Source organism: Lytechinus pictus, chromosome 2, assembly GCF_037042905.1.
Source record: "Lytechinus pictus isolate F3 Inbred chromosome 2, Lp3.0, whole genome shotgun sequence".
Lineage (NCBI taxonomy): Eukaryota > Metazoa > Echinodermata > Echinoidea > Temnopleuroida > Toxopneustidae > Lytechinus > Lytechinus pictus.
Window position 1 is genome coordinate 56,675,425 of NC_087246.1, and position 25,005 is coordinate 56,700,429.

General features: G+C 36.3%; 1 protein-coding gene across 2 annotated transcripts in view; it reads right to left on the reverse strand.

The window, feature by feature from the left end:
• LOC129253924 (neural-cadherin-like) overlaps nucleotides 1–25,005 on the reverse strand; it is a 45,237-nt gene that overhangs the window by 15,381 nt on the left and 4,851 nt on the right. Inside the window, exons 5-21 of one of the 2 annotated variants that reach the window (XM_064095231.1) lie at nucleotides 24,087–24,479; nucleotides 23,316–23,518; nucleotides 22,358–22,628; nucleotides 21,716–21,894; nucleotides 20,433–20,770; nucleotides 19,538–19,757; nucleotides 17,741–17,894; nucleotides 16,791–16,931; nucleotides 14,814–15,094; nucleotides 13,253–13,553; nucleotides 11,774–11,968; nucleotides 11,003–11,256; nucleotides 9,654–9,910; nucleotides 8,880–9,013; nucleotides 7,951–8,193; nucleotides 6,477–6,689; nucleotides 4,257–4,280 (exon numbers count right to left, since the gene is read on the reverse strand). In XM_064095231.1, coding sequence (XP_063951301.1) covers nucleotides 4,257–4,280; nucleotides 6,477–6,689; nucleotides 7,951–8,193; nucleotides 8,880–9,013; nucleotides 9,654–9,910; nucleotides 11,003–11,256; nucleotides 11,774–11,968; nucleotides 13,253–13,553; nucleotides 14,814–15,094; nucleotides 16,791–16,931; nucleotides 17,741–17,894; nucleotides 19,538–19,757; nucleotides 20,433–20,770; nucleotides 21,716–21,894; nucleotides 22,358–22,628; nucleotides 23,316–23,518; nucleotides 24,087–24,479 — 3,801 coding nt within the window. The remainder of the gene's footprint in view (nucleotides 1–4,256; nucleotides 4,281–6,476; nucleotides 6,690–7,950; nucleotides 8,194–8,879; nucleotides 9,014–9,653; nucleotides 9,911–11,002; nucleotides 11,257–11,773; nucleotides 11,969–13,252; nucleotides 13,554–14,813; nucleotides 15,095–16,790; nucleotides 16,932–17,740; nucleotides 17,895–19,537; nucleotides 19,758–20,432; nucleotides 20,771–21,715; nucleotides 21,895–22,357; nucleotides 22,629–23,315; nucleotides 23,519–24,086; nucleotides 24,480–25,005) is intronic. The other variant, XM_054892358.2, reaches the window with a different exon arrangement.

A 25,005-nucleotide genomic window follows, 5' to 3' on the forward strand; every position in this document is an offset into this window, starting at 1 on the left:
GTGCAATCATGACCAAACTTTGCAGGATGGTAGAGACTGGGCGCAATCATTTGTTGCATAGGAGAATTTCACTAAAACATATTTTATTTTAAATGAATTAATTATGTTAAATTTATTTTATAATCATACTATTTGCTCTAATTTATTAAATAAAAGCTCCTATAATGCTCATTTTCAGTGCAAATGTTCTTTATAGCATTCCTAATAATTGTAAATTAAAAAAAAAATCTGGTATCAAAATAGATTCAAGTACTTTTTTTCATACAAAGTCTTTATTGGATTATTGTTTTTAAATTATCTTTCTTTATATTTTTATTGCTTTTATATATAATTTGCCTGGAGCATTAATTCAGCCATAAATAGCACCAAATTGAATGACTGCTGTTAATAACAGTAAAAATAAATACAGTTATACATTTCAATTGTTTAAATATAATCTGCCCTTTTTTCAATTCTTTTTGGCCCAAATTCACAAGGGTAGTTTTGAAAAACCATGGTTGAATCCATGGTTTATGCAGATTTCCTGTATAAATTATGCTTAATTTAGCGCGTATCGGATGCGTGTTTAAAAATTCCAATGCTTAACAGTGGACTCATGAATAAAATAGCGTATCTAACCATGGTAACAGGCGTCAATTTGGCGCTCTGTGACAAAAGCGTGCATCAGCATTGGACATTTTTTAATATATGCGGTAAAACAAGCATAATTTATACAAGAAATCTGCTTTAACCATGGACTCAATCGTGGGTTTTCAAAACCACCTTTGTTAATTTGGGCTTTTGTGTTCTATGATTTTATGTTTTTAATCAAGTACTTCCTTTGTAAATATTGTGATCTTTTATGATTAAAAAAGAATTAGCTGAAAACACATTTTTGTTGACTTTGTAAATGAGATCTTTTTTTGAGCAATTTTTGGTCTGACATGCATGTACATAATGTTACACAATTTTGATCAGGGTGTTGCAAAGTTGGTCTCAAGCGTTGCATGAGACTTATAAGTAAAATGTCAGAGTATGAAAGGGTTAACAAATTTATTAAATATATAAGTTTATTCTCTTCCTTTTTTCCATGCATGTCTTTGTGAATTTGTTAACAATATCTGAACAAAATTACATTAAATTTTGATATTATAAAGATGTAATATCAAAGAGAAAATAAAATTGAATCAAAAGTAAAGAGTAATATGAGAAATAACAAGGTTCACAACTTAAACTAAATGAGCTCAAGAATCCTTAGCTATAATTTCATATTCATTCTGAGCTTGATTTTTGTGTGGCAAGGAGAGGACAGCACACTGTCAGCTTGCTATTTATACAATTCACAATACATCGGTGATTTGAATTTCAGTGCTGATGCCTGGTGTTGGGGTTAGTGTACCATTTAACACCAGACACAGCACCAAACCTGAATGGAGTCTTGTGTAAGGACTGATATCATGACTTGGTGTTGAGCTTTATAAAATCTAACTTGTATTGTTTTATTCAGTGTTGGAGCTAGGTCTGGCAACTTGATTTGTGCTACTTAAAACTACATCAAACTAAACTAGAAAACCATACAATTTACAAGTATTTTAATCATTGAATAAATTCAGAACACAGAGGGGAAAAACAACAAAATAAAAACTAAAACAAGAATGGACAGACAAAAGTGTCATGACACTGTTGAGACAATTACAAAGTTGACAAACATTGTTATAGAGTATTAAAGACATTAGTGAAAAGGATTTGTCTGTCAAGCTGAATTAATAATGGTGACTAATAGAAATCATGGTATTCATTCAAACTTTTAGAATCATACTCTTAAAGGATATTTATTACAGACATGAAATTGAAAAGTTTAGTCAATCTAGATATGAAATATTTGATATGATGATGATGCCATAAGATTGGTGGCATCAATGACATCTTCTTTCACAATTGTGAAAATAACTTATGAACTTTACATTTGAGACTTTTCATCAAAATCTTATTGTATTTAGGAGTAATTCTTCTGAAAATATAATGCACTCAAATGAAACCTAGAAAAATAAATAATTACAATTAATCTGAAAGAAAGAAAAAAATATTAAAAATGTAGAAGCATACTCTATTACAAACCATGTAACATAAATGCAAATAATTTGTATTTTTCATTGATTTTAACTTTTATTAAATAGTACAGTATGCTATAGACTTAAACAGATTTGTTTAATTGAATATTAATGGATTAAGCCTTTAGGTTTGTACATGTACAGGGTTTATAATATGAACAAACTACACATGAAAAAGATATTGTACATCAACAAATTACACAAGAAGAGATTACGACAACATGTACATGTACAACACAACACAACACAACACACCAACACTCATGCATGCTGATTTATACACAAACATAAAGACTAATGTAACATATGCTTCAGATGAGTAGGGTTAGGAGCAGAATTCAGGGATAAGTCTTCATAAGTCTGACTTTTCCTTCATATACAGAATCTTTCCCATCGCAACTTTTCTTAGATATTCTCACCAAACAAGCAGTGCACTTGAATATCATGTCTACAAACTCAGACTTGTGAAAGACTTAAAAAAAACACGGACCTGTGGTGCTGCATGCAAAACATACTATGAAGCAAAGAAGATACTATACAGTTGAGGGTCAGATATAGGGGAAAAATTATGGTTTTGCTACTTTAAAAGATTATTTATATATTATGATTGATCATCCTTCTTCCAAATGAAAAGACTCATTTTACAATAAAAATTATGTTTATACAAACAATCCAAAGTCTAGATTATCACATTTATTTCATCACCATTTCTTATACAGTCATTTTACGGATGACCTTACTTTAAAAAGAACACCAAGTATTGTTTCATAAAGCTATTGGTAAGTTATGCAAGACTTTACATGTAACTAGTAACCTGTACTTGTGAATGTAATTTTCAGAGTTACCCTCATGACTAACTTCCCAATAGTATTTATCAAATTCATAGAATCTTTGATACATTAAGATTTCATTTTTAATGACAAGAATTATTATCTACTTATTTCAGAACCCCATCTTAAAACAGTTACGATTGATCTGATCAACCTCCATTGAATTAAATCTATTAATGTCATAGTTCTTTTTTTTTTTCAAGAGAAAGTTTGCACAGTGTCTTTGTAAACAAAGAGAAGCACACCAAATTTTTAAGATAATGGATGTATGAATATATCTAGAAAATATTTTGTACTTGTAAACATGCAAATTAGATGGTGACATTGCTGGCTTTCCATAGTTGTGGTTGATCGGATCAATCGCAACTCATTTTAAGATGGCCCAGATTTCAAGTTTATCTGATGGGACTTGACATGATTTAGCAGTTGGCACTCAAGAACCGGTTATTAGCTATGTAAAATCATGCGTAACTTACATTTACAAACAGCTTTATAATACACTCCCATTGGTTTATGGTGCACACAATTTAAAGGGTAGGATTTTTTATTTCCTTCTTTTATGTCTCTTTTGATTTCTTTCAGACTGTGAGTCAAACTGTTTAGACTTAATGGCCCGTATTCTGAAGTCGGGGTTTATCTTAAACTCAGGTTTAAAGTTGTGGTTTAAGTATGGATAGCCAATTGTTACATAAATCACTAACAGTAGAGATATCATATTTCAGCTCATTTGGCTCTCAAATCATTAATAATTGTCTAGGAAATATAAAAAAGATAATTGTCTTCACCATCCATGAATCAGGAAAGAGCACAGCAAACATAAGAATAATACAACTTAATAAAAATTTTGAAACTTTTGGCTTCCCATAATTTTAGCACAGAGTTAGACCATGGTCTAAGTTAAACCTGACTTCAGAACACGGGCCAATAAGTCAATATAAATAGTCAAGAATTGTTATGATGGACTAACCATGCCTCAACCAGCATGCTTGGGTTTGAGTTGAGTCACGGCTAGGGTAAGGTTTGATTAAAAATGAGTTCAGGCTAGGGTAAGGATGGGTAAAGGCAAGGGTAGGGATGTGTTAATGCTAGGGTAAGGCTGGGTTAACGTTAAAGGATGGGTTAAGGCTAGAGTAAGGCTGGGTTATGGCCAGGTTAAGAATGGGTTACTGCTATGCGAAGGCTCAGGAAAGGCTACAGAAAAGGCTCGGGCATGATTTGTGTAATGCTGGATTATTGCTTGGCCAAATATATGTTAAGGTAGGGTTCATGTTCACACGATAGCTGGGTTCACAAAATTACTATTAACAGACGATTATAGAATGGATATAATACATACCAAGGGATACCTCAGGGGTTTCACCTATAAATGGCGCGTTTAAATAGCAAGATAATTACAATAAAAACAAATGTAATTATTAATATGTTTGATACTCCTGACAAACAAATGGTAATTATAAACACCAAGAATGTGGATTAACCGGACTTTAAAATAGAATTTAGTACCAGTAGTTTGAAATGAATAATAACCAATGATGATGTGTTTACAATGACTATGCAAAGGAATGAAGCAGTTTTAAGAGGTTTTTTTTTTAACAGGGAATACAAAAGTTACTGACAAATTTAAAAAGCAAACTGCGATGAAAAATTTACAATTTTAAGGGGAAACAATATATCATGAGCAACATTTTCTCTTAAGAGTTAGACTAAAAAAAATTATCTCTGCAACAAAGAGATGATGTCAAAATAAATAACAAAGTACTTTCCACTGGACAAATGAAAATTAATCCATTAAGTGACTAGTAGTTACACAGTATGATACTGCTCAAAGTCATGTCCACCCCAACAAAAAAGTGATTTTAATAGATTAATCAAACAAACATGCGGAATACGTTTGGATATTATTTTTACAAAACAGTATCACATGCACAACGCAGGTGAGAAATGAGAAAGCCAGTGTTGTCAAATGAAATCCCTACATCCTATTCATCAGAACATTCCGAATTTATCACATTAAAGAAGCCCAGCATTGAATCGCAATAGGTTTTTTAATAGAATAGCAATTCCCATGTTCAGGGAGGAACTAAACCTTGTTTCACATTTAAAAATGAGAAAGAAATACAAATATTTCATATAATAAATTAGAAAAGAAATAATGATTGGTTAAAATCATCAATTTCCTTTTTCATATCAAGGAAAAGCAAGTGAATTTAAGCAAAACACTAAAATGTCATAAATTTCTTATTTTACATTTTATTTTTTTTATTTTTCCTCATTTATTTGGTTCATTTTTTGTTGAGGCGGACTTGGCCTTTCATTGTAATTCATGTAGTATGGGGTTTAGATGGAATAATAGAAAAAAAATAAGCTTAGATTATACTTTCTTCAGTTCTAATTAAAGTAATCAACTGTTGATGCAAAGCTTAATGAATGGAAATGGGATGGTTTCATGAATCACATTATTGATATTGATAAATAATAAAAATGCCCCAAATACAAGACTTATTCCTAAAAGGGCATTATCATTACTTTTAAAGTCATAATGGGCATTAAAATATGTATATAGTCTATAAAAAGGTATTTTGTCTAGTTTCTCTTTTCAGCAGTCTTAGAAAGGGAATAAAATAAGGAGAAGAGGAGAATGGTCTATCAAGAAAATACAAAATTAGAACAAAGGTTTAAAAAATAATGACTGCATATTTTATATATATTTTTGTTTTACATGCACATAGCAATACAAACAAGCTGAAATTTTATTGCTCTTTTCATTTCATTTGGTTATTTCAGCAGTTTAGTTTTGGCAAATCAAATCAGTTGAAACAAATGATTAATTTGTAATAATGGATCCTAAGTCTCTTTTCAACCATGTATACTTGTCAGTCATACTTTCTACAAGATCATATACCAGCTGTAATCTTGATCATAATCATCATCTCCATCATCACTGTTTTCATCATCATCATCATCCTTATCATCAACGTTGTTGCTCTCAGCAGTGTCAGTATCATGATCAACATCTTCATCGTCATTATCATCATCATCATCATCATCATACTCATCGTTATCATTATTATCATCATCATCATCACCATCATCATCTATGTAACACCAAGGAGATTAGATATAATGACAAATCATTATCATCTATTGCTTCCCACCAATCAAAATTCCTTCCATCATCTCAAATTCACAGTCTGGATCATTTCAAAACTTTGATCAAGTCTTAGATTCACCACAAGACAATTGCAAAGTGTTTTGGTGGAGATCCGCATTGAAATATTTTCATACTTTACTTTGCAACTTATATGTCATGTAGACAACTACAAATTTTTTTGAGGAAAATCCCCATTGAAATATTTTCATAATTTATTTTGCCACTCATACGTTATGAATCATCTTCATCAATGGCTTCCTCATCACAACAAACATCATCAAAATCTCCTACATGAAGACCACCATCAACACCATCATTGTAACATCACGCTTCACAACAATAGATCAAGCAAACTAAATAATACTATTGTATCTTTCTCAGTAGCAATCCAACGCAGTACCTTACCTTCATAACTATACACCAGGATATCCTTGGTGATCGCTCCATGTGGATTGTCATTGACGTCAGAGATCATTATGGTCAACGTCTGGGTACCGGTCAATGCTTCTTGCGTGCCCACTTCTCCGATCAGGAATACGATATCAAAATATGGATGCGTTTCACGATCGATCTCTACCCCCGTTGTGCTTACTCTGATGCTCCCGCTGGTAGGGGTTCCTGGATAGGTGGGTCAAAGTTGCAAAACAAATTAAATTCCAACACACAAGTTCAATACATCAAACGAAAGCTTTCAAGCCGAAAACGATCTGGATCTGGATGTAATACAGTGCAGGACCGTCAGGTATAATGCACCGGGTTAGGAGAGGGCACAAATGAGTTTAGTTGAAACATAGGTGGCTTTCTTCGATCTTGGTTTTAAACACCTCTGGTGATGTATGGCTGACAACTTCGTTAGGGAGTTGATTCCAGGCCAACGTTGTATTCACAAAAAAAAGAATTTCTTAACTGCTCTGTGTTACAATGTCTTATTGAGAAACACTTGGAGTTATTTGTTACTTGTTTCTCTACCACATTAGTAGCATCAAAGTTTACAAATTTCTTAGCTTTAATATTACGTTTAGGTCTTGCTTTAATAAGAAATTTATTCAAGCAAAATCATTTTTGCTGTCAGAGTAGCGTGCTCTCAAAACTTCAAATTCAAAATCATTGCCTGAAATTACCATAAATTATAACCAACTAAAATGTGACGCCATGCCAGGCAAGCCCTAAAACAGTTTGTACATTTCAGTAGCAAACAAACATTATCCTATGAAAAACAATTGAATTTATTATCAGCACATTATGTGCATGTTTGTTTCAACCTGATCCCTTAAGAATCTTAAGATGGAATAATGTTACATATCTTTACAGGGATTCATGAATGTTCAGGGGTGTGAGCGATCACAAATAATAGCTGGAAAATAGCAATGCCTCTTGGTATACAAATGAGTGCAGGTGAAATAACTAAAAAAATTGTAAAAGTTGTGGGTTGGACGATAAGCATTGGGATCTAAACAGGGCCTGAAGAAGGCATGTATGATTTTTTCAACCTTCTTATTACTACTTCTTATTTTTAAGTTCTCTGTTGGAACTGATGGTTATTTCGGAACACGATACGATGCAAAGCAACAGTTGAAGCTGTATAAAGTTCACAGGACTGTCAAATATGGGTGCTTTATGATTTTTCTGCAAGAAAAAATCAAATTGCATGTGTTGTATACAGTGAACTGTTGGCCGTATCAGTTGAAGATAGGACTGAGGAAGAAGCACGATGTGAAAACATACGCAGGAGTCTAATAAATGAAGCATAAAGACCCAATTGACAGCTACGTGAACTCTTTACAGCCCCAAATTCATACTTTTTGGGTATGCTTTCGTACTCCTGTCGTATTTATCTAATGATGCAAATATATATATATAAGTTGGCCGCTGTGCTTACCCAGTCCCTCTATAGCAAAGAAGGTATTCCAGTCATTGGGTTGCGTTGCCACGTTGTAGAGGAAAGGTGGTCCAGATGGTGGGTCATCATCATCTACAGCTTCTACCCTCACCACTTCCACATTAGGATCAATTTTGCCCTCCTTAACTGATGGGTTGTAGTCTTGCGCGAAACGAGGGGGCGTGTCATTCACGTCCGTAACGGTGACGGTAACGGTCGCAGCACCCGACATCGGAGGCTCACCTGGGATAGCAAAGGACAGAAAGAGTGAAAATGATCTCTTAGTATGATTTTTCCGAGATGGGATACTGGGTTGTCTCTCATCATCTCGTCACTTAATTTTGCCATCATTTTTACCTCATCAGGGGACTGCCGCAAAGCTAGAAATGCAATTTGATTTTCAACCGACTAGAAGTATGCATTTTGGACTTCAAGTCAATCATTTGAGTTGTGTTTGAGCACAAATATTCCTGCAATGAGCCAGAATTAACTATATATCAAGAAAAATACACCTTCCTCTGTCTGTCTGCCTCTCTCTCTCTCTTTCTCTCCCATAATCCTTCTCTTTACCAGCTTTCCATAAGGGGTCTTTACGTCTTTGAATGCTATCGTTTTTCCTCCTCTTCCCTTTCCTTTTTTTCTTGCAATGTTTTTTCCCAACTCAACAGACCTTTCCAGGGCTGACCAAAAGGTGAACAATAATTTTTTCATTTCAAATTCATTTTACGGTTTTTACTACATCTGGAAATCACACCAAGTTTTTACAGAGGCAAGCGGACATTACGTAACTAGACTGCCCTTATAGAGAACAAATTCCTAACATGTCAGAATGAGGTGATCTTCTAAGGTGAGATGCATTTTTAAAAAAGAAAAATGTCATCTCTCATTTGCACATTTTCAGGATGCCACGCTGAGCCTCAGGAACTTACCATTATCAACAGCATATACTTTGAGCTCATAATTGGCTACCGTCTCTCTATCGAGGGGAGAAGCAACAATGAGCTGTTGATTTTCATTGATGGCAAACTGGTCGTCTGGATCAGTGGTGGGGTCAATCATATAACTGGATTAAAAAATAACAAACAGGAAAGAATATTACAACGAAGGTAGGTAACAAGGGAAGAACACTTGATGAATTCTCAACTGCAAGCAATCAATATTTATGCTTCTGCCATTGCCAGACAAAGAATTTACTACACATCTAACTTTTAACAACACTAAAAAAATTTCAAATACAGTAATGAACTATGTGACCTTTGACCCACACAGATCATCGGAACTCACATGCATACATGAAGCGAGGATGACGTTGATCCCTCATCACAAAGATCTTCAATAAATGTGAAAAATAGATCATTTCATGTATGAGCTTTGACCTCATGACCTCCAAAGCTAATCAGATCTTTGTCACACGCCAAAATTTGAAAATGCATGCAAGAGTCCAGTTTAAAGTTGAATGCTCAAATGGTTTCTAATCATTGTGAGTAAAAGATATTGTTGGGTCGATAATGACCTCTGTGACTTTTGACCTCATGACCCCAACACCTTATCAGATCACTGCTGCTCCCATATGCTTACTCGAGAATGAGATACCTCCGGGTAAATAATGACCTGTGACCTCACAACTAATCAGATCATTATCACTTATCTATGCATGCTTGGCCCAAATTTGCCGTTACTCATCAAAATCGTGTTTTTCTTACTTCAGCGTTGCACCTGGTTCATCGTCATCGGTAGCAGAGAAAGTGAAGGTTCCTACTTGTGAGTTGACGGCAGCATCTTCTGACACGACTCCATCGTATTCATTCGGATCAAATACTGGAGCATTGTCATTGGCATTTTCGACAATGATCTTGACGATTGCGGTCTCAGGGCGGCCAGAGTCCGTGGGTCCCTGGGAATCCGTAACAGCAACGGTCAACGTGAATTCGTTGGTAGCCAATGTTTCGAAATCTAGTTTCTGTTGTTGAAAATCAAGAAAAAACAAATGCATGGCATAATTCTAACAATATCTAACACCATTTGGAAATCAAAAGACAGTGCTGGAATTTAATTTTTTTTTTTTTGCTTACACGAGGCAGTTTATGTTTGAAGTCTTGACGTAGGGTGAGGTTAAAGTAAGGGAAGAAGAGAACTGTGCCATCCTATGGTAACCTCCCTGAAATCCTTGATTCTGATTGGCCAATGAGCATTGTTACCATGGTAGTTACCACTGGAAGGTAAAGTTACTGCAGTAGTGACTTTAATGCAACAGGACCTACATCCATACAATGCTGGAGCATGCCACATAATAGCTTTGGATTAAGTAAAAACGTATCCTTCCTCAAAGACATAGTTTAACATTTCAAAGTCTTATTTTACCAAATCATGACATCTGATGTGTGTTGTATTTTCAAATTGTTTATATCAGGGTTCCCGGATTTTCAAGAAAACAAAATCCCCTGATTTTTCCCTGATGAAGTTGAAAAATTCCCTGATAATTATTTAAACGCATTCCCAGTCTCACATGTTTTCTAAGTTGTTGCAGTAAATTACATGTATTTTCAGTATAAACACAATAATGTAAAACTAATTAGTACCAACCTAACCAGTCATTCAATTGATGTTGTTTTGATATGCAACACAATATATCAGAGTCTGACTTACTACTGTGCTTTTGACTTTTGGGCTGATCAAAATTCCCTGATTTTTCCCTCATTTAAGGCATTTTCCCTGATTGGAAAAAGTAAAATAATTTTCCCTGATTTCCCTGAAGGGCTGGGAACCCTGTCATATAGATTGAAAAAAAAAAAACATCCAAAGAGAAAACAAAAAATGTAATTCTTGCAGACACTTTCATGATATCCGCAACTGCAAAAATCATCATTTAATTTATCTCATAGGGATTCAAATTGTAACACATGTAATATATGAACTTAAATAAAATTGGTATGTCCGGTCTCTTAATTTCTAACTTCATAGAAGCCCCAATAATTGACTTGGTAGTGCAATTTCAAAGTCAGATCAATGATAACCAATGCCTTGAATATGAAGCAACCGTTGAACAACATACGTTATTGACTTGAATGAGACCTTGAAGCGTGGCAGCATCTGCAACGATCCTGAATAGGTTACCGGTGTCTCCACTGTTGATTGAAAACTCAACTGCGTCTCTGAAGTCGATGTCAGGATCAATAGCTTGGACGGTTGTGATGGTTGTCCCAATGGGTTCCGTCTCTAAGACAGAGGCATCAGGGTATACATCCTCAGAGAAAGATGGCTTGTTATCGTCCACATCGTCGATGCTGATGGTGACGGTTGTACTAGCTGTGTTCAGGCAAAACATTTACATATCCTTATTTACGCTTCTAAATATTGATTATTACTATTTATTTTCGTACCATATTTCATATTTCAATCAGCCATAATCAAAGACACAGCCACATTACTTATTCACAATAACAAAAATGGTATAAACAACCCCTCATACAACTAACTAATCCCTGGAGAAGACTGGTGGTAAATAAGCTTATGCTTGCATGTCTCTGCGATAAAATCGTGTATGAATAATTGAGTCAAGTCACTCAGATTTTGTTTTGAATATTTCCTTATCATCGGGTACTTGTGTTTACATGTTCAACAGAAAATGAAACCAAATCCTGACAAAGCAATTGAAACTAGTATTTCAGGATTTCTCACAATACAATGAACAACTAACCCACATTAATTTGATCGTAAGTTTAACCATAAAAAACAAATAATAAATTATTGTCACATGCTACATTTCAGATGTAATCCATTCATAACAATAGAACTCATGTCTGTATTAACATCATATACTGACCTGTGTTAACGCCATCAGTTGCTTGGACCACTATTTCATACTCGGAAGGAGGAGTCTCCCTGTCAAACTGTCTTGCGGTGGTGATTTCTCCAGTTTGGCTGTCGATGTTGAAGTCGGAACTCGAAGTGGGAAAAGAGTATATCAGGTCATCTGCTGTGTCAGGATCCTCCGCAACCACAGCAACTACAGGGGTATCTGTTCAATACAATGTAAAGTGATAATAAGTACATTGTCATGACAACAACAACAACAGCAATAATAATAATAATGATAACTTACCCAGGGTAGCCACTTCAGTTCTGAAAACTGTTCTCCGAGCGGGCCCTGCTACCTTTATTACCCAGGATTTAGCTCGGCTACCAATAGGAGCTCAAGTATTCAAGGAATTTCTTCCTACCGAGTTCCCATTCACCTCATCCGGGTTGAGTGCAGCACACTGTGGGTAAATTTCTTGCTGAAGGAAAACGAGCCATGACTTGGAATCGAACCCACGTCCCTCAAATTGAAAGACGAGAAGTCATAACCACTAGACCATGACGCCCACACGTGTCAAGAGATGCAGCAGCCATGATACTACTGTAGTACCTATTCCAGGGTAGTTTTTCAGAGAGAGTTATGTGTGACTTAGAGTCACACTTAAATTCCAAGTTGCGTGCGGTATAAAAGGCATTACAGCATTGGTCAAGTATGCTAAGAAGACGCGGACTACTGTGTATTAATCTATAAGATTGCATTTTACATATCATATGCGCGTCAGCATGACTCTAAGTCACACTTAAATCTTTGTGAAACACCCTCGCAGATGGCATGCAAACAGACAATGGACATGCTGTGCCAGGATACCCCCACTGCCATGATTATATGTCTTAGACAATTTTGTTGATATCCTGGGGGATGTTTTACAAAGAGTTTAGTGTGACTAGAGTCTTTCACAAAGAGTTTAGTGTGACTGGAGTCATGCTTAAATGCTGTCACACACATGACATGTAACACGCAATCTTCCTCTCAGCATGATATGACCGATGTGGTGATGCCTTTTATCTTTGTGAAACACCCCCTGAATAGTCAAACTCACATAGTAACATTTAAACCATTACATTACTATCTCCCTTATTGAGAAAACCCTAAAAGGCAGAATCGGTCCTGAAATGTTGTGATGTCAGAGCAGTTGTACGATTGTCTAGAATTTTAAGCTTATTAGATGATCCAAAGCATTTATATTGCGCCAGATTTCTGCTAAAAACATTCATAGGCGCAGGCTCATCCGATTACAGCTAATTACTACACATCTGCTGAAATAAGTGAGTTTTGAGGGAAGATTTGAAGAGTTCAATGTTGTCAAACTCACATAGTAACATTTAAACCATTATTTATTAGGCCTATATCATGGCTGTAAGGCTAACTTCAAGTGTGGACATGTCCTATTGTTTAGAACCTGAAAAATGAACAGAATTCTGGATTGTAAATAAGTCAACTTACTTGGCGGGCGGTTTTCTTCTACACTGCCCACGTATTCCTGATCGGGGAAGACTGGGGCATTGTCATTGATGTCTTCGACTTCGATGGTGACGTCGACGTAGCTGGTAAGTCCGTTTCCATTGTCATTGGTAGCCACTGCAGCCAGGTTGTATGTGGGAATCTCCTCACGGTCGAGTGCTTGAGTTAGGGTAATATTGCCAGTCTGACTGTCGATGGTAAATATGGTTCCTGCTCCAGTCCCTACCAAACCATAAACTACTGCATCGTCTACTGCATCAGCATCTCCATCGGTAGCAGCAACCTGCAAATAAGTTATCAAAAGCATTTCAATCCAGGTTACTTACCGATCTATTCTCAAGGAGGGACACATATCTTTCAAGTCACCATGCAGGCGAGACAAACTATTCTTTTATAAATGAGCTCTGTGAACTTTGACCAGATAGCATATCATTTCAATCAGGATATTAACCCTAAAATGGCCGGGGGGGGGGGGTTGAATCAACCCCCCCCCCTCAACATTTTCTGCAATCATTCCGCCGCGCGAAATTTTTTGACCGCGCCACTAACAGAGTTTATACTTTTAAGTCTCGCGCATCTTTTGAGACCAAATTTACGACAACCGGGTATGCGGTTCTGAAATTACGCAACATTTTGTAAGTGCATGTCAGACCAAAAATTGTTCCAAAACGTGATTTTGTGTACAAAGTCAATGCAAATGAGTTTTCTCATGTTATTCATAAAGATATGATTATTTTTACTTTGAATGGCTGAAATAAATTGATTATAGCATAATTATGCTTCACAAAGGTTGTGCAATAAATCTGATGAAAAAAACAAAGAAAAACAAAAGGTTGAAAAACAAACAAATACATAAGAAATTCAAAAACAATAAAATGCATAAGAAATTGATTTTAAAAAAAGGAAGTTATTTTCAATTGCGATTGTTAAGAATGCTACAAAGAATATTTTTACCAAATATTAACATTCTAGGAGCTTTATTTAGTGAATTAGAGCAAAAAGTATGATTTATGCATAAATTAGCATAATTAATTCATATAAAATAAAATCTCATTATTTTGGACAATTTTACCATACAGCCTTGTAGATTACATCGCACACTACCAACGTGCATCCTGATCGGTGGCCGAGATCTCGGCGGGGGGGGGGGGGGAGGGGTCCCCCCCCCTGGCCACAGAACAGCCCAAAAAGCCCAGCCTAGTTAGGGTTAACGTGTACCTGTGCATTATATATGTAGCCACTATTGATATTTTTATTACTATTAATATCACATACACTTGGATCTATTTCTCTTATACATTATGGGTCAAGCTGTTTTTAAGAGAGATTTGGTTAGACCACCCCCCCCCCCAAGAAATCTTCTTCCACCTATCTTCAGTGTGCTGTAGCAGAAAACAAGACTTTGTAATTGTGCACAGCGGTGCTCGGTGATCAAGAGAAAATGACTAAATATCTAAACAGATCTTTCAAAACAATTTTTGAAGGAATCAGGGGTTTCCATAAAAAACCCTTTAAGATGATCAATAACCCTCCTCTTACTCACCGACAGCAAGATTCTTGGTAGATTAGAGCTATCTTCCTCAATCACACTTGCAGAGTAGGCAGACTGATCAAACTGTGGAGCCACGTCATTGACATTGAGGACATTGATTGTAACAGTAGTGGTAGCAACGTTTTTACCATCGTTGACACTGTACTGCAATTCGTAAGATGTCCTTGCCTCGTAGTCCAGAACACCCGCCTTGCGGATGGTACCTTCCTCTGCATCCACTGTAAAGGCACCACCCTCATTTCCTCCGCTGATAAAATACTCCAATACCTCGGCTGCAGGCAAAGAAAAGTGATGAACTCAGGGTTTAATGACAATCTGACACACTTAGCTGGTACCAGTAAAAGGTTTGATTCAGCAAGGTACTGTGGTATTAGCGTTGGAAAGAGTATTGGATAACTATTTCTGATTCGAGTAGACATATATCAAGCAGAGCATTCCGGTCTGGTGTTTCTGAATCGGAACTATTGAACAGAAAGTCGCGAGTTCGAACCCAAGCCATGACATATTTTCTTGGTGCAAGAAATGTACCCACATCTACTACTCACAAGTTTTTATAAACTTTTCTGTAGTTTCCAATTTTCTCTGATACTATTTGTCATTTCCTGTACATATTGTATATATATCATTTTTTTATGCTGAGAAAATAAATAAATTGAACTGAACTGAACATTGTGCAGCACTAAACCCAGGTGAGGTGAATGGGTACCTGGCACGATTGATTCCTTGAATGCACCAGGCACCTATGGCAGCTGGAGCGAAAGCCAGGGTAATGCATAGTGTACCAATGAATAAGCAACTATGTAATCAGGCCTGATAGATACTCTATATTACTGTTACTATTATCCAAGGGCGTAAATACATGACATCATGCTATTCAAGAGGGAAGATGACACAAGGGTTCACCCCCCCCCCCCCCGAACAATCATTTTGGTACTTGAATATAATGCAGTCTTATTATCATCAGACTACATAATCAAACTGTTGCATTTTGGGTAAGAACCAACGAGTCATTTTTATAGATTAGGGCTTCAGATGCTGCTATTACAAAAGGCTGTGGAATATTGGCTTTAAGATATTGTCAGTGACCAAAGCCCAACTGGAACATTGGTCATCTGCACAGAGGTGTGAAACATTAAGAGATATATGGTAATTAACATCAATAATTATGTATACCTATTTGTACATGGTTTGCTCGAGTAATCTCCATTTAAAAAAAAATCTAAATTCTGTGTTTCAATTCTGTTTCTTCAGTGACATATTCAAATCGATATGACAGAGAAATTTCAAATTGTAAAAATCTAATTGAAATTACTAATTTTCTTTTGCCAAAAACATCTTAATCACTTCATAACCACACTGCAACAACGGTGTGTTTTTAGTGACGCACAGTTTCATTTTATTGGTATTTGCTTTTGTCCAATGTGCATATTGGGGGCAATTGTATCTTTCCAGCCACTACAATCATGTTTTTTGTGAAATTCTCTGAGTTCATTATACATCAGAAATTCCTAGATTTGTTTAAAGTTTCCCAGTTTCCCCGTATCCCAGAAAATTGGGGACTTAAAAGGTGGACCGAACTATTTATGGTCTCTCATTCACTACGAGTTATACATAGCTAGTCTTAAAATTGTACCTTTTGAGATAACTATCAATAATAAGGAGAATAAATTAGCCTGCAATTTTAATTGTATAGAGAAACTAAATTGTTTGGAGAGGAAAATTACTTGTTTACCTACTTGGTAACATAATTACTGCAGTATGGATGTACTGAGTTGTGAATTGGTGTGTTTTCATTCCAATGGGCCTAAATTACAAGACTTCACTACTCAGAATGTTGCATTATGGGTCAGAAACCTGGCCAGATTTTAATAGTTAAGGACTTGAGATGGCTGCTGGTTTGTATCTGCTTTAATCATAATCTGACAGCTACAATTAATTGTACCTTTTGCTATAGAGCCCGGTACTTACAAATATCATCATCTGTGGCTGTTACTGTGCCAATATTGTGACCCATCCCTACATCTTCAAGAACGTCAAAGCTAAAGGTTCCGTTAAACTCTGGTTCATTGTCATTCTCATCTACTATGGTGATGAAGACTGTAGCAAGATCTGGAGGGGGCAAAGGATGAAAACAAGAATCGGGTCAATTTACAAAGAGGATAATAATGATATGACAGGTGGTGCATACACAGGTGACCCTGTCTTACAAAGAGTTTTGATTGATCCAATCAACCTCAACTCTATTGAAATCCATCAGTATAGTAATTTTTCCTTCAGAAAATTTGCACAATGTCCTTTGTAAACACATAGGTGCTCACCGAATGGTCAAGACATTGATGAATGTATGAGAATACATCATATCTAGAAAACATTTTGAACAAGCATGGTGGTGTTGCTGGCTTTCCATAGTTGCACTTGATCGGATCAATCGCAACTCTTTGTATGACGGGATCCTGGCATTTATGTTGCCCTTCTGACTGGTGATGGGTGGTCATAAGCAAAGTATGCATGAGTCTTTACTTGTCCTGACAGAATAAACCACTTATGTGGCACAAAATGTCAGGGTATTCTGCAACAAAGCCCAAGGTATTATGACCGGCCTTGGTTTGAAAGGAGGATGGATTAGAAAAGAACTAGGCAATAGCCAGATTGTGTCTCACCCAACCGTCATCTATTCCAATGGTGAATTGGTGGACTAGATCAGATCAGTGATTTTCACTCAAATTTTTGACATACAACATCTTCCTTATTTATTTCACCATATGATTTCTTACCTGATTCTATCTTTATTTCCACAAATTTGAAGAAGGGAAAAACATCGTATCTGTTGAGAAACAATATCTGGTAGCCTATGTGATTTGTATGTTAATGCAATTAAAATTGACAAGAAGCTTTTGATTGATGAATAGAAGACTTACCTTGATTAATACCATCTGATGCACGCACTGTGAGGGCAATACTACTATCTTCAACGGCTTCCCGATCAAAAACCTTTAAAGCAAAGATCTCCCCTGTATTCTCATCAATGCGGAAGTCTGTCTCTGACTCTGCGTTAACAAAACTGTACGTTATCTGCAATAATGAACAGAATACACTCTTGTTAATCACACAATGTATTCCGTCAGAATCCGATAAAACTAGAAATATCACTGATAGTGATTAATACCCCCCCCCCGTACGCCATTACCATGGCAACACTTTCCAAAACATGGAAAAATATGTCCTGTATAGTTTTACCCCAAGACCAATGTGCGAGCTAAATACCATGAGAATTGGTTAAGAACAGATGAAGTAGTACAAGCGCAAGATTTTTGCCAAATTTTTGACATATATGTTGTTACCATGGCAATACGATTTCTAACACATGGAAAAATATGTCCTGCACATCTTTAACTCAAGACCAATGTGTGAGTCAGATTTCATGGGAATTGATTGGAAACTGACGAAGTAGTACGAACTGCAAATTTTTACCTAATTTGGGGTACATATGTTGTTACCATTGCAACTCAATTTCTGACACATACAAAATGTGTGTCTCGCACATCTTTACCTTGAAACCAATGAGTGAGCCAAATTTCATGAGAATTGGTTGAAAATTAATGAAGTAATTCAAACAGCAAGATTTTCACCATATGTTGTTACCATGGCAACATGATTTTTGACACACAAAAAATATGTCTTACACATCTATACCTCAAGACCAATGTGTGTGCCAAATTTCATGAGAATTTGTTAAAAACTGAGGAATAATTCGAACTGCAAAAATCTTACCTTAATTTTGTCATAATATATCATTGCCATGGCAACACAATTTCTGACACAAACGAAAAATCTGTCTTGCACTTCTTTAACCCAACACCAACATGTGTGCCAAGTTTCATGAGAACTGGTTAAAAACTGAGGAAGATTTGCAACGGACTGCCCAACCACCCGACCATACACTGAATCCTATATACCCCAATTGAACTTGGTTTGGAGGGGGTACAATGACCACCCAAGAGTTTTTTGTCTGTATAAATATCATGTGACAAATGATTTTGGTAGAAAATGAGAGATTACTCAGGGAATGAACATGGAATTCTGCTGAAAGTCATTGCATGCAAGGATCTTTGCAGGGACCGTCTTTCCTCTCGCCCATTTATTACATGCCCATATTCAAATATCTATTATATTTATCATATTTATTTAATAAAGCACTGTCACTCAATATTCAAAGGTGTTATCCTGATCATTTCGCAAAATTTAGAATCCATGATTTCAAAGAGGAGTGTATAAAAATTATTTTGTTTTTAATCACATATCAATTACTCAAATAAAATGAATATGAAATTCCTAGAAATAATACAAGTTATGGAATTGATAAAAGATGATGAAGTTTGATTTCTCCCTTTACATGTGGAATTACCATTGTTGTAACCTATTGTAATTGAATAAAGAGTCCTGATAATCAAATCTGAAATATTGTATAATCTAAATAATACAATACAAAAGAAGTAGTGAGAGTGACATCATGGACCCACTCATATGCACAGCAATGTGTTGTGCATACTAATGTTTTGTGGGAAAAAATATAAGAGAAATTTTAATATTTCACAACTTTTTTATTTCACATCTAATTTAAGCTTTATGCCTGTTTGATTTTCCCTTTTCATATGAATCAACCATTTGTGAGTGAACATGCCCTTTAATCAAAACAGATGCATAACAAGACAAACCTGGCTGAATTCTGGAGTTACATCTCCATCCGTTGCTTGCAGCGTGATGATAGGGTCCGAAGTCGATACGGGCTGGTTTTCGGCAATGTTTCCATAAAATGTGACGGCAGGAAACTTTGGTGCCACGTCATTATAGTCTTCAATCGTGACGGTCACAGGAGTCTGTGCTATGAATTCTTGACCTACTCCAACATACTGGGCCGTTACTAATAATTCATATCTGAAAATATGTAAATACAAAATTTGAAAGATTCAAATCAAAACTGGTGGTTAAGGATATATGGCTTTTATCTGTAAAAGACTGGTAGAATTCAGCTTATACTGCACAACGATCTTGAAATAAAATACCATTATTATTATTATCATTATCATTTTATTCCCTGGATTGAGATATAATGTAAAGTATCACAAAAACAGGGACAGTAATACCACACCAAACTGTGAGATAATATCCATAAAGAAAGACAAAAAAAAAAATGTTCACATTAGCAGCTACACAATGGCTATGCTTCCTAATACAAACTTCACCTAACATTAACTTATTGTCAAATTATTGATATCAGAAAGTAAATTAATATCAGTTGGGCGTTTCATCGAGCGGTTCATAAAGTTACTCATGACTGGAACATAGGTGCTGAGTTAGTTGCATAGGGATATATCATTTAGCATAAGAGAGGGTCACCAGTTGTAAGACAAGCTGGAAATAGATTGTTAATAATTTGGTGGAATTACAGTAGATTAATAGGGAAAGCTCCAAAATGCTATTAGGGAAAAGTGACAATTGGAAAATTAGATCAGCTCTAAAGTAGACCAACACAGCTATAGGTGTCAATTGAGCTGGGAATAAAAGAAAATTGTATTTATACAAGAAGGATCTCTGAAACCGAGAACTCACTCCTGAACAGCTTCAAAGTCCAGCTTCTCTACCAGGGTCAAGTCACTCTGCAAGTTATCATCGCGCGTAGTCAAGGTAAATGTTCCATCAGAGTTGGTAGAAGGACGTGACCCACGAACGATGTCAAAACCAACCTCCTGTGCTCCGTCTACAGATACAAGAAGGATGACATCACCTATCGTTGTGTTTTCATTGATGGTGACTTGATACGGTGTACTGGTGAAGGTTGGCACTTGGTAGGTGGTGTCATCTGGGCTTCTTACAAAGATATCTACATCAACCCTGGAGTCACGGATACCATCGCTTGCCGTCACTATGCAGCTGACATCATTTCCAGACTGGAACGAGATATAAGTTAGAAGCAATACAATTGTTTGACCTGCCATTAATCAATTCTTGTTGTGTTCAGTGATCGGTAACACGTCAGACATATCAATATCTCATTTCATTTAATGGTTTATTCAATAGACATGTATCGCAGTAAAAACTGAATTACACATGCTTTACAGGGTATCAATTAAAAATTCATAGTAAAAAAACACAGAGACAATTAAAATTATTCACATACATTTGCACAGTAAGTTATTGATAAAGATGAATGAATAACAGGAGAATGCATATGATAGATTGATAAAATCATTCATAATAAAACTTTTAAAAGAACAATAAGTCAACGGTAATTAAAATGATTTCACAATTTCTAAGCATGTATATATATCAAACGTTTAAAGAATGTTCAAATTAGCACAGTTTATGCTCTTCATTGACAACGTTGTGATGCAATGATGGATCCTCAATGCATATTGTCTATGGTGATATAACAGACATAATCAAAATAATAGTACACTGTACATTATGTATTACGTAGGAACTGAGCTCTGTTGCGGCGTCACCGCTCATGAATAAAAAAGCATTCGGATGTGCAATATATCACGACTGGCGTTTGATAGCGCTATCAATCTGGAGCGGTGACCACGTTTGGGGAAGGGGGGGGAGGTTGTGTGACACTTTAACATAGGACAAATTTCTTCATTACATCTGGGACAGAAAATAAAATAACAAGGGGCTCCAAAATTTTCAAAGCAAATAATACTGGCATTGATGCCAGTCAACAGGGCATCTACATCGACCTTGGTGGTCATGGATTACTTTAAGGTGAGCTAACTATCTTATCACAGAAAATTTCCGAGTGGATGTTTGACTGAACACGAGCATCTCCATGTGCACATCGCCCTTTCAAGCAAATATAAACATCTATTCATCATGAAAGAAGTGTCACTTACGATATCCGTCAATAAATCTCTTGTAATGATGACTGGATCTGAAGGAGACATGGTGAAGTAGCGCCTGCATTCAACCCCACTTTGATCAAGATCGTATTGCAGGGTTGAAGATGAATCAAGATCGTCGGCTGGCACTGAAACCACCTCAGAATGCAATGAAGCATCGCTTAATACTGAAGCTATATTAGTAACATCCAAATTAACAAAAATGTAAGGTGATAGTACACATTGTAGTGAGACACTAGCAAGAATGTAGTGAGATATCAGCAGGGGTGCAAAGTCATAGAATACACTTAATTGAAATAGATCTTGAAGATCACATGCTGTTTTTTAATATTTTCTACTCCATCCCATGCTCTCTGGTATCTGTATTTGCTAATCTGCTAAACTTTAGAAGTGATCCAACATTTTGAGGCAAAACTCATGACATCATGATTCCACAAGTTGAAATAATGATTCCATTATGATAATGATATGATTTCATTTTGATATCCTGACACATGTCTTATTTCATGTCATAATGATTTTGTTCTCACATTCTGTAAAACCTATAGGTATCACAGAGGTAACCAACATCACATAATGCAAAATAAATCCAACGTAACTGCAAACTCACCGATACTATAACATCATTTCACGTACCTTTATAATCAGTAAAAGGAAATTCGGGGTAGTTGTCATCCACGTCTGTCACCACCACGGAGAATGTACAGAACCCTGTGAGAGATGGATTACCGCCGTCCTCCGCTTCAACGGTCACGACAAACGCTGAAGTATCCTCGCGATCTAACAATTTCTTTGTGGTAATCAGCCCACCCTGATCTACTTTGAAAACCTGGTTTGCATCACTGTTAGAAGCAAGTTGATAAGTGATCTGAGCATTTGATCCTTGATCAAGGTCAGAAGCCGACACCTGTGAGAAACAAAGGCGCGTATATATCATTATCAACATCGGTGTATCCAACACACCAATGTTCTTGTCATGAGCTTGAGCTGGGAGAGACACCGTCACAAAAATGATTTGTAAGTGCTGATTATAATGCACTAAAGAATTAGTGAATGGTCAGAGAGTTTGGAATAATTGAAATGACATGAAATTTAATGTACTTTGCAGTAGGTCACATGGGCCTTCAGTCAAATGTTCAACCCAAACACATATAACTGTTTCACGTCATAAGTTGAATGTAGGGGCTTCTGATGGCCGACCCTTTGCAGTGGACCTTGGCCCCACTTCCTAAAACTTGTTACAACAACAAAATTACAATAACAGTTGAAAGCTACTGAAATCCTCAAATCTGTTTCTCTGTGAATATAGTATGATTCAGTATAGCAAGAAATTAGGTCTCACTGAAGATATTCGCAAATGAAAATGTTAAGTGCAATGTCATATTCCTAAAAAAGGCAAGGGGAAACCAAACTACAGCTTACAGAGCATTACCCAGAGATCTCTTGTGCTGATGCCTCTAATGCAAATACAGAAATGAAGGTAATATTTCCAAAACTGTCTGAATTTCTATGACTTTCCACAGAAGAGAATTTTCTCTTTTTTCCCCCAATTGTGGACACCATAAGTCTAAACAGATAGTATATGTATACTCACCGTTGTGATAGATGTGTCAATGCCAGCATCTTCAGACACTGTACCTGAATAACTTCCACAATTTGGAAATGTTGGGATATTGTCATTGAGATCGGTGAAAGAAACTTGAACAGAAGCCATGGCCGAGTTGCCTGTCTGATCCGTAGCCACAACCTCAAATGTATAACTTGAATCTGTTGCAGCTGCATTCATGGATATAACCCCTGTACAAGAAATGGATTAGATGGTAAGAAAAATTCCAATGAGATTTTAATACAAAATGCTTAGCATTGGAGATATTCAATGAGCCTATATCATGTAATAAGTACAGATGTCACCTAGCTTTGCTCACAAGAAAATATACAAGTAAAAAAATGAGTATGATAAAACATGTCTTTTTTTTAGTACAGGTACATTAACTGTAAACTGATCGGGGGGCAATTAACCCCCCCCCCCTCCCGTACGAAATTAGTGATTGCCACTCAGACCCACTATAATTGGACGCCTCTTTTCTTTCATATTCTGCCCATCTTGTGTTATCAAGTTCATAACAAAATGACACGGATGATTTGACTTATCTAATGTGACAAATTACAAAACAATTTCATCGCAAAAAAAATCACCCCAAAACCACCAAGTAGCAAAAACTTGAAGGTTTCAGTACTCAACAGGTTAACATTACATGAGTATTCTCTGTCAAATCAGGAGGAAAAAACAAGATGTAAAATGAAATGAATCCTATTAAAGTAAGATCTACACTGTATCTTGGTTACACAAGGAGAGAAATTTTACCAGAATTGTCAATGGCAAAGGGGCCACCTCCATCGGGAATGTCAAGTGTCAAACTGTCGCCCACATCATCATCACTCGCATATACTGTCCCCACTTCATAGCCGACCTGTGCAGTTTCATCCACTCTGAATGAGTAAGAGGTAGGTGTGAAGTAAGGAGCCTCTTCCGCGTTGGCAATGGAGATGACGACGGTGGCGGTGCCAGAATTCGCAGGGGACCCCCCATCGGAAGCTGCAACCACGAAGGTGTAGTAACGCTCTCCTTCCTCATAGTCTAAGATGACAGCTGGGGAGATGACCCCGTCATTGGGGCCGATGGTGAAGCCGCTGTTGGGTGTCGTGATTGAGTAGGTCAATTCTGCATTCACGCCTACATCACAGTCAGTAGCAGTAACTGAGGATGAAACGTTACAATGACGATTTATCGTACAGGCAGATATATATGTCATACATTCAAGTCAGATGCGAGATAAAAATCTTGTGAAAATATTAGCAGCTTTTACACTTGTTTTAATTGAATTCATTCTGCATCTAACCACCCCATCAATGTGGCATAAGGCACAGTGGCAGTATGGCACTGCAGTATGCAACATCCAAAAACCACAACAAATCTTAACTATAGAAATAATGATACCAATTTGGTTTAACATATCAGGATATTTACCATTACAGCTCTGAGCTTGTTACTTATTTACTCATGGAAAATATATTTTATAATTTGCATCAATTATGGCATAAATTCCTGAGATCCAAATTTGCCAGTTCATATCTGTGGGGTTATTTTTAGGCAAAACTTGTGCTCTTCAACTTTTGTTTTTATTTGCATATTGAAATACTATGATTAGAAAAATGAAAATCCATATTTTATTGTTCGAAATAGAAATACTCCGAAAATTATGGGTCCGGCAGCCACTGTACAA